At 41.2% G+C, this 14,170-nt stretch overlaps 1 protein-coding gene across 1 annotated transcript; it reads right to left on the minus strand.

The window, feature by feature from the left end:
* Positions 1 to 255: 255 nt before the first annotated feature.
* Positions 256 to 3,414, minus strand: zgc:162592 (uncharacterized protein LOC561993 homolog). The gene is made up of 2 exons (XM_062549930.1): positions 2,466 to 3,414; positions 256 to 1,885 (listed from the first exon to the last, which is right to left on the minus strand). The coding sequence occupies exons 1-2, from the start codon at positions 3,277 to 3,279 to the stop codon at positions 1,575 to 1,577; spliced, it is 1,125 nt and encodes a 374-aa protein (XP_062405914.1). The 5' UTR covers positions 3,280 to 3,414; the 3' UTR covers positions 256 to 1,574.
* Between the last annotated feature and the right edge of the window lie 10,756 nt (positions 3,415 to 14,170).

Raw genomic sequence — 14,170 nt, forward strand, 5'->3', positions numbered from 1 at the left:
TCTTTCAATGAACTGAAAGGGCATCATCAAGTCTGGCCACAACTCTATATGACAGTAGGACTTGCTGAAGCATTACCTGAGGTGCATTCAAAAATGGTCTGTGTTTGTGCTAGAGACATCTGGTTGAAAAATGAAACAAAATTCCATAGTAAATTACAGTTTTCCAGATAATATTGTGCAATAGTTACACACCAGAGTAGAACATGAAAAACAGTCGTGGTCCAAAATGCTAACGAATCAGAATCATAGGCAAAATGCATTGCAGACTTAAATACACAAAACTTTATTTCACAATTAAATTTCCAGGTAACAAACAGCAAATGTTAACAATATTCATTTGTTTTCCATATAAATATAAAATTCAGTATTTACAATAAATTTTGGATGACTTTTTACAAAAGTGTTCTAAACAAACATCATGAGGGCACAGGTAAAAAACACTGAGATACAGACCCATCTTAACAAGTCAAGCTACCAAACCATTTTATGTTTAAACAAAACACCCACTGATAACATAACATTTTTGTCAGGAAAATACACTTATTTACGTTTATACACAAAATTAATAATAGGCCCTATTTTGAGACACACAGGCATGAAGTCACGTGACCATAAACTGTTTTAGCCGTCAGATCTCAAAGGACAGCTGATGTTATAATAGCAAGTAAATGGTCCAACAGGTAGGTTGTTGCAAAGCAAATCAAATGAAAAGAACAATCAGTATAATAAAAGTAAACAACTAATTAGCTAGACAAAAAAAGCTTTAGGAGTGTTGATGTGGAACCACCTTAGTGACAACTAGGATGCAGTCTTCCAAAGGACAAGAAAGAATACCTCCCACACACAGCTGCACTGACCTTTATACACTGAAACTGCCTAATTGCTTTTCCTTTTGCATAAATTGCAATGCCGAGGCTTAAAGGTTAAGCTTGCCAGGTTGCCGGCGAGCTTGGGTCTTCTGCATCAAACTGAGCTGACGATTGTGGTCCTCACACAGCTATCTGGAAGTACTGTCACCAATATCTGTGATTATTTGCCAGCTTAATTTGGGAAAGTATACTTTCAGTGTTTGCTGTTGTGTTATGAGGACTTCCCAGAGGCGGAATGAGTCAGTCAGGATTTTAAAGTTATTTAAAAGAATAAACTAACACTATAGTATGTTGAGATCTTTACAAACAGTAAAGCTTTAAACTAAAAGAGGGGGAAAATAAACAAAATAAAAATAAAACAGGTATTCTGGGATATCTTTCTGATTGGAAGAACTTTGACCAGCTTGACAAACATGAAAATAAATAAAAAATAAAAATAGATTTTTGGATAAGAAATGCTGAAAACTTTGCCTGAACCCAGGCCAGAACAGTAAAAGCGTACAGCAAGACCAGTGCTGAGAGAAGAGAAACTGGCGCTCTGTCTAACCTTAGCCTCAATACGTCCCTGATGACACCATTCTGCTCTGCAGATTATGGTGGATGTTCAGCCCTTTAGAGGGGAATATTTGGCATTGACTCCATGGAGGCCGGGTGGTGTTTTTCCAGTGTGTCCAATTCACTCCGTGACCGCCGACTCCTATGTCGCTAGACGTGAGTATCAGCGGCCAGTGTTAGTAGCGTACACGTGGAGGAGATGCTAGAGGCACGCTCCTGGAGTGTGTTGTTGTTGTTCCACACTCTGTGGACCTCGTGGACTCCTGTACCGGGAACGCACCCCATTGCCTTGCTCATTTCTGGACAGAGACCCCAGAACAGTCGTTCTACAATGGTGCGAAACTTCCTTCGGAAGCTCTGGTTGATCCAGAAGTAGAAGATGCAGTTCAGGAAGCCGTTGGAGGTGGGTAACCACACAGCCACAAACTCCATCCACTCTGAGACGGTACAGCCGGAGATGGCTGAAAAAAGTAAAAGGGACGCAATTATCTCCATTGTCATGTACACCGTTGATGCAATATTGTGTCAGGTGGATAAAGCCACATGATGTCCATTTCAGATAACACACACTCACAAAAAAATTAAACTGTGTGCAGTTTCTCTGGGAATACTGAAGGGAGGTGTGAGCTGCCTGTGCTCTGGTGTTTTGTTTGGTCCTTGGTTAAAATATAATGTACGTTGTTTTGGACAAAAGTGTCTGATACATTTAAATGTAAACATAAACAAACAGTTTATGGAGGAACACAATGGCTAAGTGGAGTAGAAGTGTGAGTTCAAGGGACATAGGGGCAGGGCCTGAAGTCATTCTGAAGGCAAGTATTAGTTTACAGGCCCAGCTCTTTATAGTTAACAGATGCTTAAAACTACTCAAACAAAAGCGGTGATCTATGTGCATGCAGACCAATGAAACCTAGCAACATTCATAGTGTATGTAATTGAAATGGAATTCAGGTCTAGAAAATATAAAATTCTCTCCTCAGAAAGAAAGAAGCCCCAACCACCTGATAGGGATCTAATAATAAGATTTTTGTGTACACTTACCATTGTAAATCATCATAGCCATGCAAGGTGTCCAACATGCGTAATATACGGTCATCACTGGCACAAGAACACGGGATGCCACGTTAGGCCTGCTGCGTCCATTCAGGTAACTCTTACTCAGTTTCACCTGTTGTCGTTTGGCTGCGCACCATAGTCTCAGATTGCAAAAGGTCATAACAATTGAGCATGGGAAGAAAATAAATCCTGTTAAGCTCAACGAGTAGGCAACATTGCTGGAGTAAAATGGTTTGCAGACCAGTGACGCTGTGGAGAAGTGTACTTCAATAATTCCCTCAGGTAAAGAAATGGGCAACAGTAACACGGGTGGGAAAAGCCATGCGAAGGCTATCAAGTACAACGCACGTCTTCTTGTCATTAAAGATGTGTATCTCAGCGGATAAAATACAGCGAGGTACCTCTCAAAACTTATAGTGGCCAGTGTATACATACAGGTGGAGTACACTGTTGCGTTGAAAAATGCTACCACGTGACAAAATGGGTCGGGCCCCAAACTCGAGTCTTTAATTAGGCTAACGCAGAGATTTAAAGGCATCACAATGAGACCAAACGCAGAATCAGCGCCAGTTAAAGACAACAGAAAGTATCTGGAGTTCCTTGACCATCCAGCCACCGAAGAGGATATGACAGAAATGACAGCAATGTTTCCCAGTGTGATCATTACTCCTAGAACTAGAATGATCACGATCTTGAAAGGTCGATGTGCCAACTCCATTGCCCGAAGGCCGTCGTCCATGCTCGTGAGATTGTGCTCATCACTGGTTGTCGACGCGGACACATTCTGCCACTCCAGCATGGTTGCTTATCCCGAATCAATTATCATTTACATGACTGCGTATCATTGTCTAAAATTCGGAGAAACCAAATCTTCGTGGGTCCGGCAAGCTGGTATCACCGAGGACTCGTTTGCATGACAGTTAAGTATTGCCCATCAACCGCAAAGAACTCACCTGAACTAGATAAGGTGACGTCACACGACTACTAATTGATGAACTTCCCTAAACATATTCATAACAGGCTGCTGGACTTCTTTTCAAATTGACACGTAGCCTAATTGATGGAAAAGTTGATGTAGGTTAAGGGATTTGAACCGAATGCCCTATGTTTAAGTTACAGCGTTCTATCGATTTACCCAGCCTCTGCCTCCGTGCATGATGATTTGGGCATTAGGCTGTTTTATGAGGCCGCATGCTCACCCTGTAGAGGACACTGAGGTAATATCTGCTCCAGTATTTCCAGCACATTTAGGCTATTTAATTATTTCATATTTTATTATTATTTTGTTGTGCCTATTTGGGGATGACGTCACTGGTATCCCTTGGACCCTGCATAATGTAATTTTATAAGAGCAATAATTCCTTAATATTTCTGAATTTCAGATGATTAGTCAGAATTAAGCCCCCCAATTATCATTGGTGTAAATTGTGTGCATTTCTTTCTGGATGGATATTTTGTTTCGTGTGTGTCAGTTTACCAGCAGTTTTCATAACAAATTATAACAAATTACTGATTTCTTCAAAGAACATTTTATAGGTATGTCAGAGTTAGACATTTTGTTGGACATTTTTGTTCCAATCTGATGATTTTGTTCAAATACTGAACATTTGAGCATGTTGCTAAAATGCATTTTTACATTCAGGCCTTGTATGAAACTTGTTGACCTGAGAGATATAGCTGTGATAACCTGTGTTTCATAGGCTACCTACACCATTACAAGATCATTCCAATTCATGGGGATAAAGGGGCTCCTGGGGTGAGTAAATCCAAATAAATGGTGTATTATGGTTCTCCACTTCACTCATTATGCAAGACTGATATTGTTTTTAGCAGAAATGACTTTATAGATCCTATGTGACTTCTCCCTTTGTGCTCGAGGTTCTCTTTAAGCTAAAGTTCTGTGGTTTGGGTTATTTCTCTTATATCTGTGTATGAATTATGATACTTGCTTAAAGAAGAAGAGTACGAACATAAATATTGGTGTGTAAGCTAAATATGTAGTGTAATATAATGAAGGGCTGCTGTGCTTAGTGTATAACCATGCTGGCTTTAATTTGTATTGTCTAAGTTTAGTAAAGACACAGCAAGTTTAGCAAAGACTGTTAGGCCGTTATCTGATTTGTGTCTTGTGTGAAGCACTTTTGGGGTGCTCTGCCTCGCCAGCAAGCTGCACTCTGAGGTACACTGAAATCTGAGTATTTAGATTTGACCTTTGCGCCTTTTTTAGAGGCATCACATTCAAAAATCTGTACTGTCTGAAAATATGTCTGCGTTGTCTAGTTCCGTAACCCGGTTCTTAACAATGGGCTTCACATTTAGAAATAGGTCTGCACCTCACACAATCGATGATTCTCTCTCTCTCTCTCTCTCTCTCTCTCTCTCTCTCTCTCTCTCTCTCTCTCGCTCTGCCCAGCTGAGGTTGGGTAGAGGAGGCATAGTGGCGGCCTCAGTATCAGGTGCGACCTGCAGTGCAGCGATGCCTCCTAAAGGAGGGATTTTAATGAGGCAGGATCAAGAGCAGCGCACCTGAGCTCCGGGCAGCTCGCCGTTCACACCTGAGAGCGGCCCGAGCAGAGGTGCGGCGCGGTCGAGGGCATTAGGCCTAGCGAGCAGCCGGCAAATCAACCGTCTCTCTCCACCTCGGACACACCCCCTGATGCAAGAGCCAGCAGGGCCGTGATGGTGTTCATTAGGCTCGTGACAAGTGCATATATCAAAGGTATTTTTCAGGCAGGAGCTCTTCACAGTGGGTTCCATTAGCGGCCGGCTTTGCAGCGCCGGTGCCGACGGGGCCGTTGGCTGCGCCCGGGTCTGCCTGCATGCGTGAGCGAGCGAGCGGGCGAGCGAGCGACCCCCGTGGAGAGGTGTTCAAACAGAGCGTGACTCGGTGCGTGAAGCGTACGCTATCACCTCTCGCCTCCGCTCGACCACGCTGTGCTTCATGAGCACCCTCGGAAACCCCACATCTTGCGCCTAATGGCCTCAGTCGTTCACTGTTAGATTATGTAATGCCACGCTTTATCCTGTAGGCCCTGGCTGTGTGTAGGCGACAATCCCAGAGTTCTCATCTGCTGTCATCCAGGCATCATTCCATATCCTATCCAAAAAGATTACTGAAATACGAACATTCATTCATATGAATGCAGGACATAAGATGTGGAATGTTTTAAAAATGCGGGAGCCGTTGTGAATGAGGTTGTGTATCCCTCTGAGAAGACCGTGTGCTGTCAGATGCAATGCTCAATGGACAGCAGTCTGCGTATCGAGTTGTTTTCCGCTGTGGCTTTCTTGAAGTGTTGGAGCTATTTCTGTACACTGTTTACACAAGCAGTGTATCAGAAATCCTTACGCCTGGGATGCAGCTCTCTTGTATCTATTAGCATCATCCCGCCTCTTTTGAAGGTGACTTTTGTAGGTTTAGGCACGCTGTAGTGGATTACAAAGAGGACACTAGAAATAGCAAGAAATAAATCTGCAGACAGGTTTTTTTCTCCCCTAAATGTTAACGCTTAGGGGTTGAATACTTATGCGAGGCAACTTATTTAGCCTTCAGAAGTGCACGACATAATAATAGTTTACAATGAAAACACTGATTGGCAAATATGTGTAGATCCCTTTGGAGTGGCTGAACCACTTGCTATCCACTCTATTCAGGGACCCACATTCAAGCAGGCAGAGGAAGAGAAAGAGACAGAAAGAAAGAAGGAGCCACAGTTGCTGTCCGTGGTCCTAAAATAACCCCGAAGCATTAACTCAAGTAGCTACTTGTTGTGTGCACTGCACGCTTGCAATGCCGCTTTCAATCTTGCACAACCACACCTCGTTTCTGCTCTGCCACTCAGCAACTGTTTTCTGGTCAATTGCTTGCTCTTAGTCTAATTAGCTGCAAGTGAATACAGCTGTTGGGGCACATTAGCAGCATACTGTTACAAAGAAATCCAAGACAATACCGTCAGACCTTAAAAGCTATGCAAATACAACACTCCCAACCCGTGGGCAGATTGCATTAAGATCCAGCACTGCGGTGCATCCATCCATCCAGGCCTTGTAGGTTTGCCTGAGTCAGACACACCTGTTGAGATGGAAATGGATTCGGGGCGTTCTGTGCAGAGACTGCTCTCACCAGGCCAAGTAAACGGCGAGCAGAGACCTTGTTTGTTGATGCAATAACTTGGTTGTTCACGGCCATGCTCTGGTAAGGTGCATTGAGGTATTTCAATGGCTGTGGATGTCTGTTGCCCAGACAAATAGCTGGTTTCTTGAATGTGTGTATTTCGTTTCTCTATCCCTCCTACCCACTTCAGTTCACTGTTTGTGATTTGTCATGATTCTTTTGGCAAGCACAAGCAAAGGAAACATCAATTGATTTGAATTGGAGTCCATGACGATTTCATTTCATTGCATTGAATTGAATTGGAGTCCATGGCTATTTCATTTCATTGCATTGAATTGGATGAAAAAAAACTTCCTGTTTGTCCTGATTGTTCATACATGTATAGCCAGACTGGAGAGAGTGTAGCCTGTGACATCCCCATAAAAAGCACAACAAATGGAAGAATATTGGTGTAATGGCATTACTGTAAGGCTTAGGTTGAAACTCCCAAGAGACGTGCTGGTTGTATACAGTCAGACGTCTATAGACACTTGTTGCAATAGGGCTTTCTTTTTTCTGTTTATTGGCGGCTGCCATATATTGAATTCCATGTTGACCGACTGTTCAGCGCAGTGGGATGTGTTGTTGTTATTGTTCTATCCAGCCCATCCACCCTCATTCTGCCTTATTGCTCTCATAGATCTCCTACCTGAACAGATTGAACGCTGAGTTATAGATTTTAGAGATCATTCTGTGGAAGGTCAAATAGTGCTGAGAAAATAAACAAGATGGTCTTTGATCATGCAGAATGAAGAGGTATATTTCTATCATAAACTATTTCTGTCATGATGAGCTTCGCATTGTTGATTTACATTGTTTATTTTCATGTGGCTCGGTAGCTTTCACAGTATGCTAGTGTCCATACTGTGATGTATTCCTTGTACATCAGAGGCGCCTATGGTGTGAACACAAGGTGGAGTATGACCACACCACACGTGTACATATGTTCCTGGATAAAGGCTACTATTTTGCTACTACTGGTTGATGAGGGAATGAGTTGTAATGGGTGTGGGTATTTAAGACTCCTTTCCACTATTGTAACATACACACTGAGGAAGGCAGAACGCCGAAACGCGTCTGTGTAAATAAATGGTGATTATGCATAGTGTGGCCTTTTTTCTTGTTTTTCAATCCTGGATAAAGGCCCCATTATTTGCAGATGTGTTTGTGGATGAGGATGGTGGGTGTTGTTCACCTCTGTGCCAGGGAGATAGTGGGTGTTTTTTTTATGAGGCTATACAGTACGTGCTTGTAAAAAGACTATAGTCAGAGACACTCATGGCAAGAATTGAATGTTGATTTTGTCTGTGTTTCAACTAATAGGCAGTAAGACATATGGCCACTCTAGAGAGAGAACACATTGGCTACATTGACAGGAGACACCAGTGCAAATCCAGTTAATTTGAACGGTAGAGGTAACCGACAGCTGGGTGATGGACAGTTTGGGCAAAAGCTGACAGTCACAGACTGTGTCTGTGTGTATAAACTTTATTTTAATTTTTTTTTACCTTGACTTGTCCTCAATTCCGCTCTAAAGACCAATGGGTAAACTCACTTTCTGGATTTGGCGTGTTATCATTTAATGGAAGATTTAGTGACTGAGCAGCACATCATAGTTCATGTACTTAATAATCAGACTCAGCCATTCTCTATGGGGTCATTAATGTTTGTTTGATATTATCATATGCCCCAAGTGTGAATGTGCCCAAATTGCAGTGTTGTCACCGTAACGCCGCGTTGCTCCTCAGTGGCGAACAGGTAGGAACGCTCCCGTTAGAGAGGGGGAGGAGAAGGAGCATAGGTGTAGTGATGGACAGTGATTGGTGCCATGAGAGATGTCTTCATGTGATCCAGGCCTGGTGAAATCACTAGCAGTGTCGTGTGTGTGTGTGGGGGGAAAAGGAAGCATGTTGTTGTACTGTACACTGCAGTGGTTATTTTTAGAGTATCCCACTCGTGAGCCAGAGTGAATGAGGTGTGTAAGGCTCGAGCAGAATTTCTCTGAATAAGATTCCCTTTGCTTTCTCATGCTAATTAGCTTGTGTGGAGCCTGTACAGGACCAGAGTCGTGAGGAAACCACAGACAACCATTGAAATGAAAAAGAAGAACAGTTCAGCCCTGGTCATTTGACACTAGCTGTACTATAATTGGTGGAGATGTGATTAAAATGTTTTGAATACCTTTATGTACAGTGTATTATATGCAATGTAAACCGCAGGGGGCTACTGCCTACAGTTTCATACACAGTGTAGTGGAGTTACATCTAAAAATAATTTCTTAAGCCATCAGTACGTTCAATAAAGACTTAATTTATCGTCCACTTTACCCCTCAGTGATTCTTTCATCAATAGAATATTATGCAGAACCCATAAAAATTAAATTATGGCCTTTTTTATAATGCCATTTATGTGTTTACATGAAATGAATCCCCTGCCATTAAACTGTAAAATTACCCACCAGTAATGTGTATGATTATATGACATTTAAATACACTCACTACACATACACGCCATCACCGGATTATGATGTAATGTTTCCACAGTCCAAAATAGTCTTCACCTAAACTTGCATAAGATCATGCTCTTAATTCCACCTACATTGCCTCCCATCTGAACAGACATTTTTCCGTTATCCAGCTAAACTAAATAAGTTCAGTGTTACGCAATAACCCGTCTTCCTTTAGCCACTGCACCTTATAAAACATGCTGTGTTCCCTGCCTTCACGGAAATTGGTTTTAACCCTTAACCTTTCCTTCCTCTCAGCTCCTGGGTGATGGCACTCAGATACCCTGCATAATAGTGAGGCACCTTCCTGCGCCTCTGCCACCAGACAACAACACCCCTCACAGACACACACACACACACACACACACACACACACACACCCCATCCCCCTCAGACAAACCTCCCACTGCACAGCAGATACTTGAGAGAGGCTACAGTAGATACAGCAGCTAGCCCTCCAGTTCAACGCTATCCTCCGTTTAAATTCCGAGGGGAAAGAAGTGAGATTCTCTGCTGCATACATTCTGCAGACATTGCTGGAAACCTGCCATGGAGAGCAAGGTCTTAACTTTGAGCGCGCGCACACACACACACACACACACACACACACACACACACACAAAGAAGAAATGAATGCGATTGGCGATGGTAATCAGCCTCACAGCCTTTTCAGCAAGCCCTCAGGTCCTGGGCATTAAACTTTCATAGCTGTTCATTACTAAGCTGGCAGAGAAGGGGAGAAGTGGTCCACCTGTTTTCCATATGAAAGAGTGAAGTTAAATACAAATATATGTACAGCGTTTCTTAACATGAATTATGAATCACATCAGAAAGTTTCAGGAGACACAGGCACCTGAAAGTTAGATGCTGCTGTCTCATGGGTAGGCCAAAGCCGTCCTACATATGACACCTCGATGAATATTCATCGGTGGGACTTGTCCAATTATCATGAAAGACTACTGAGATATTTATAAACGTGAGAATGAGGGGAATTAGAGAGCTAACTTGAGGAGGGCATTAGAAAGAGGAGGGTCTTCATTTGGACACCTCATGACCTTCATGGAAGACCAATGGGTGCTGGACATATGGTGTGGGTGTGGGGGGGTACATACAGTAGATGAAATCATGGCTGTTGGGGGGGATTGTGTAGGAGAGAGTGATGGAGGTGTTTGTTATGAGGGATCGTCAGTCCTTATCATGGTCACACACACATGCCTTCCCCTGCTGTGCATCATTACAGTATGTGGGATATCACCCTGATGGCTATGATTGAACTAGTTCTCCATGTGTGTTCAACTGGTGGTGCATTATGTGATAGAATCCTGTGGATCCCAATCCCTTTTCCCAAAATGTTGTTACTAAAACACGAACACATGATGCAACCTTAGGCAGCGAAAGGCTGCTTTCCCCGCCACATAGCACACTAAAGAAATGACTCATGAGTCTTTGCCAAGTGCTGAATGCAAGAGATAGGAAGTAGCATCACCTAGACTTAGATTGGAACAGAATTATTGTTGTTGTAATTGCAAGCAAATGCTGAAGGTGTTTTTCTGTGGCAATTGCTGTTTGCTGGCAATTTAACTGCACATTGATGTTCCAGGGGAGGTGAAAACAAATTCTTCTCCGAAATGGAATATGTTGATGTGACTTCTGCTAAAATTAAAATGGAGATAAACAAATCACCATAGTGAGATACAAGGGTTTTTTTTGCTTTTAATTATCCTTCATACACAAATCCATTTTTAATTATTAAAACAATAGTGTTAGGGCTTAGTATTAGCCGAAAGCCTTCCTCAGACAGCAACAATAGGTATTCAGCTTCATCAAAAAGTGATGTGTTTGTCTCAGGTGTGAACAATTAATAAGTCAGTAAACAACTGTTTCATCAATAATTCACATAACAATATTAAAGTCCCTCTCAAAATAAACTGCATTGAAATAACAAAACAGAAAGCAACTGATATGTAAAATACCTAATGCCCTTGCAAGGCAAGTTTGTTTTCACAGTTCATGAACATTAGCAATTCAAAAAAACTAAACTCGTTGAGCTGACTCATTGAAAATGTAACTGGCTCTTCCTTGGTACATGCTACGCTTCTGAAATGTTTTCAATTACAATTTTGCACAAGCTGCACAGAGGCAGACAAGAAGACGTATATGAAGTTTATAAGCGTAATGTTTAAGTTGAGATTCTGTACTGTCTTTTTTTTCTAAAAAATACATTTATCAATATATATTTATTATGTAATATATAAGAATAATTCATATAACATAATATATATATATCAAATTCAATTCTGAACTTATATTAAGTTGAGGTCCCTTTCTTTGTTTTGATTATTCCATGTGTTGAGTTGTTATTAATTGAGAGAGTATGTTATGCCAGATTTTCATGATTTTTTACATTAGAAAAAAGATGCAAATTCACTGCACTTACTAAGTAGTTACTAATTAGGAGAAGCTCTGAAATGGAGAGAGAAATTGGGTCAGTTTGCATGTTTCAGCATTATATATGCAGATTGCAGAACATCTTTTCATGATTTCATTAATAAATAGGCCCATACAAATTGTCCATCTTAAGTTTGTATTTGTGCTATTTCTTCTTCTTGCATTTCTTCTTCTGTTTGCATGACATTTTGTGTTAGTCAGTGATCATGCTATTTACCATTTATCATTCAAATTAAGTGCCTGACCGATGACTCTTTGACCCTGCTCAAAAAGAGCTCTTGAGTGATGATGTATGACTCTTTCTAACAAATAAGAGCTGAATGAATAGACAGATCAAAGAACACACAGAAATGAATAGATAAGGCCAAGTCCCTGACAATGGTAGAGACATTGAGACAAGGTCCAGGGTATGACCAAAGAAAAATGACTAAAAGGATGTATAAATATTTCAGTCAGTGGAGTTAACAGACAGTTTGAGTCTATTTTTCAGGTACCACGGTTCAATTGGTGAATATCAAGTCTCCTAGTTTCATTCTCCTGAATTTGAATCGTCTTGTATTATGCATCTTTTATAGTGATATTAAAGTTCATCAAATAGCCTGCATTTAAAACGCTTTTCTTGTGCTGTGCGAGCTTTCCTATATATTTTGCTTGTGCAGCCACACGTACAGACCGTTTCCTCTCATCGTTTTATACAGTGAGGACTGATACCTGCTCTTCTATGTTTTCATCTACAAATGGCTTTCACTCAAATGATTGCTGTACACCTTATTATACGACCCTGTGCCTTGGACAGCTCACATAGATTTGGCTTTTTCCATGAAACATTTTAATATAATGTAAAGAATGGATTCATGTGTTATTAAATTGACATGAGATTGAATTTAATGGCACGTCTTCAAAGAACGAATGAATTGCAGCCTTCAGGAAATGTCTGAGAACATGTCATACAATATCCTCTGTATTAGACCTGTGCTGTCTGAACCCATGTGAGCAGCCAATTTCATTTTAATGGCCTATTTGTTTTGGTTGCAATTCAATTTATTTGATTGTATTTGTGTCTGTGTGTGTGTGCGTGAGAGAGAGAGAGAGAGAGAGAGAGAGATTGCACTATCGACACAAGAATTTCTATATGAGGGACTAGTGAAGGGAGTAAGCTGGAATCTGTCCATTTATATTCAGACAATTTTCACTAGTACATTTATAGTTGGATGTCCCATGATAATTTCATGCAATATGAAACTACCCAAATGAATTATGCCATAATGCACTTCATAAGCATCAGTAGCCCTGGCTGAATAGCAATCATCCTATCATCAGTGTCAATTTATTTATTTATTTTATCACTAGACGCACATTATTTATGAAAATAGTAGATCGATATTTCATTTTTTTATTCACCGGCATATCATGGCACCCCTATTGACATGGGACTGTAGAAGTTATTCTAGAGAGCCCACATTTCAAAACAACCTTATCTTGTATTTGGAGATTGGATAGAGGAAACAGTTAGACTTTGCAAAAGCTTCTGTAAAAAGGTTGCACATCTGCTGACATCTCCGTTTGAGGTCCTTGAAAAGCAGCCTCCATGCTTCCTGAAGGTCACCCCTTCCCAAACCCTGCCTGTATTAATTAGCAGTGATGATAATTGCTGCACTCTCAGCCAATAGAGACAATTAGAGACACGCTCCTTAAGGAAGATTCATGAGGACATTTGAAAGGGCAACAACACGGTGGCACTAAGCCACCGGAGGAGTGTCCAGGTCATTCCCATTAATAGATAATGGGAGAGATCCCCCTCGTATGTCAGCCCCGGTCATGTAGAAGATGAATCAGGATGGTTCGGCCCTAAAGTTCTATGGATCTCTGTGGCACCAGAAATGTGACGCCACCCCCGGCCCGACCTCCACCTTGCAGGAAATAGAGGCATGTGATTCTGTGCTTGTGTGTTCTCTTATATGCATTTGACAGCTTTCTTTTATGGGTAAATGTAGTCCGTTACTTCTATCGTCCCAAATGAAATCCATTTTGTATTGAGAGACACTTTTACATCGCCACTTTTACAGCGCCACTGTATTGAACAACTGTAAATTACAGATTAATAATTTGGTGCAATTAACATCAAAGTCCAAAGACTGCACTATTACTTTGTGTTTACAAATGTTTCACTTCTAAAGTGACTGTGAAATGATTTCCTAAAACACTTGATGCATGCTGAAGAAACACATACAGTACACAGACACAGTATACAGTGATTGCTAAAATCACAGTAAGTGATTTTGTAGAAGACATGTAGAAACAATAAAGTGGAAGAAAAGCACTGCCACTTCTGTTGGCTCCTTGAATGTTTGCAACGCAAATATGACTGGATTTACTGTATCTACATGTCCATACACCAGATAGAAAGATCAAAAGAGGCACATCCACATGGGCATATTGAATACATGGTTTATATGTAAACATAGATCAGTCCTTGAGACTTCACTGTACCCTTCCGTCAGTTTGGGATTCGTATAGATTTGCCCAAACAAGACAGTGTCTATGACCAATGAAGTATTTGCATTATTGCCTCCTGTCCAATTT

This window comes from Sardina pilchardus, chromosome 11 (assembly GCF_963854185.1).
Source record: "Sardina pilchardus chromosome 11, fSarPil1.1, whole genome shotgun sequence".
Taxonomy (NCBI): Eukaryota; Metazoa; Chordata; class Actinopteri; order Clupeiformes; family Clupeidae; genus Sardina; species Sardina pilchardus.

Excerpts from the sequence above, each read along its gene's own strand:
- zgc:162592 (XM_062549930.1), bottom strand. The coding sequence starts at position 3,279 with ATGCTGGAGTGGCAGAATGTGTCCGCGTCGACAACCAGTGATGAGCAC. Across the intron at positions 1,886-2,465 it reads GGCTATGATGATTTACAATG|CCATCTCCGGCTGTACCGTC; the intron begins GTAAGTGTACAC and ends TACTTTTTTCAG.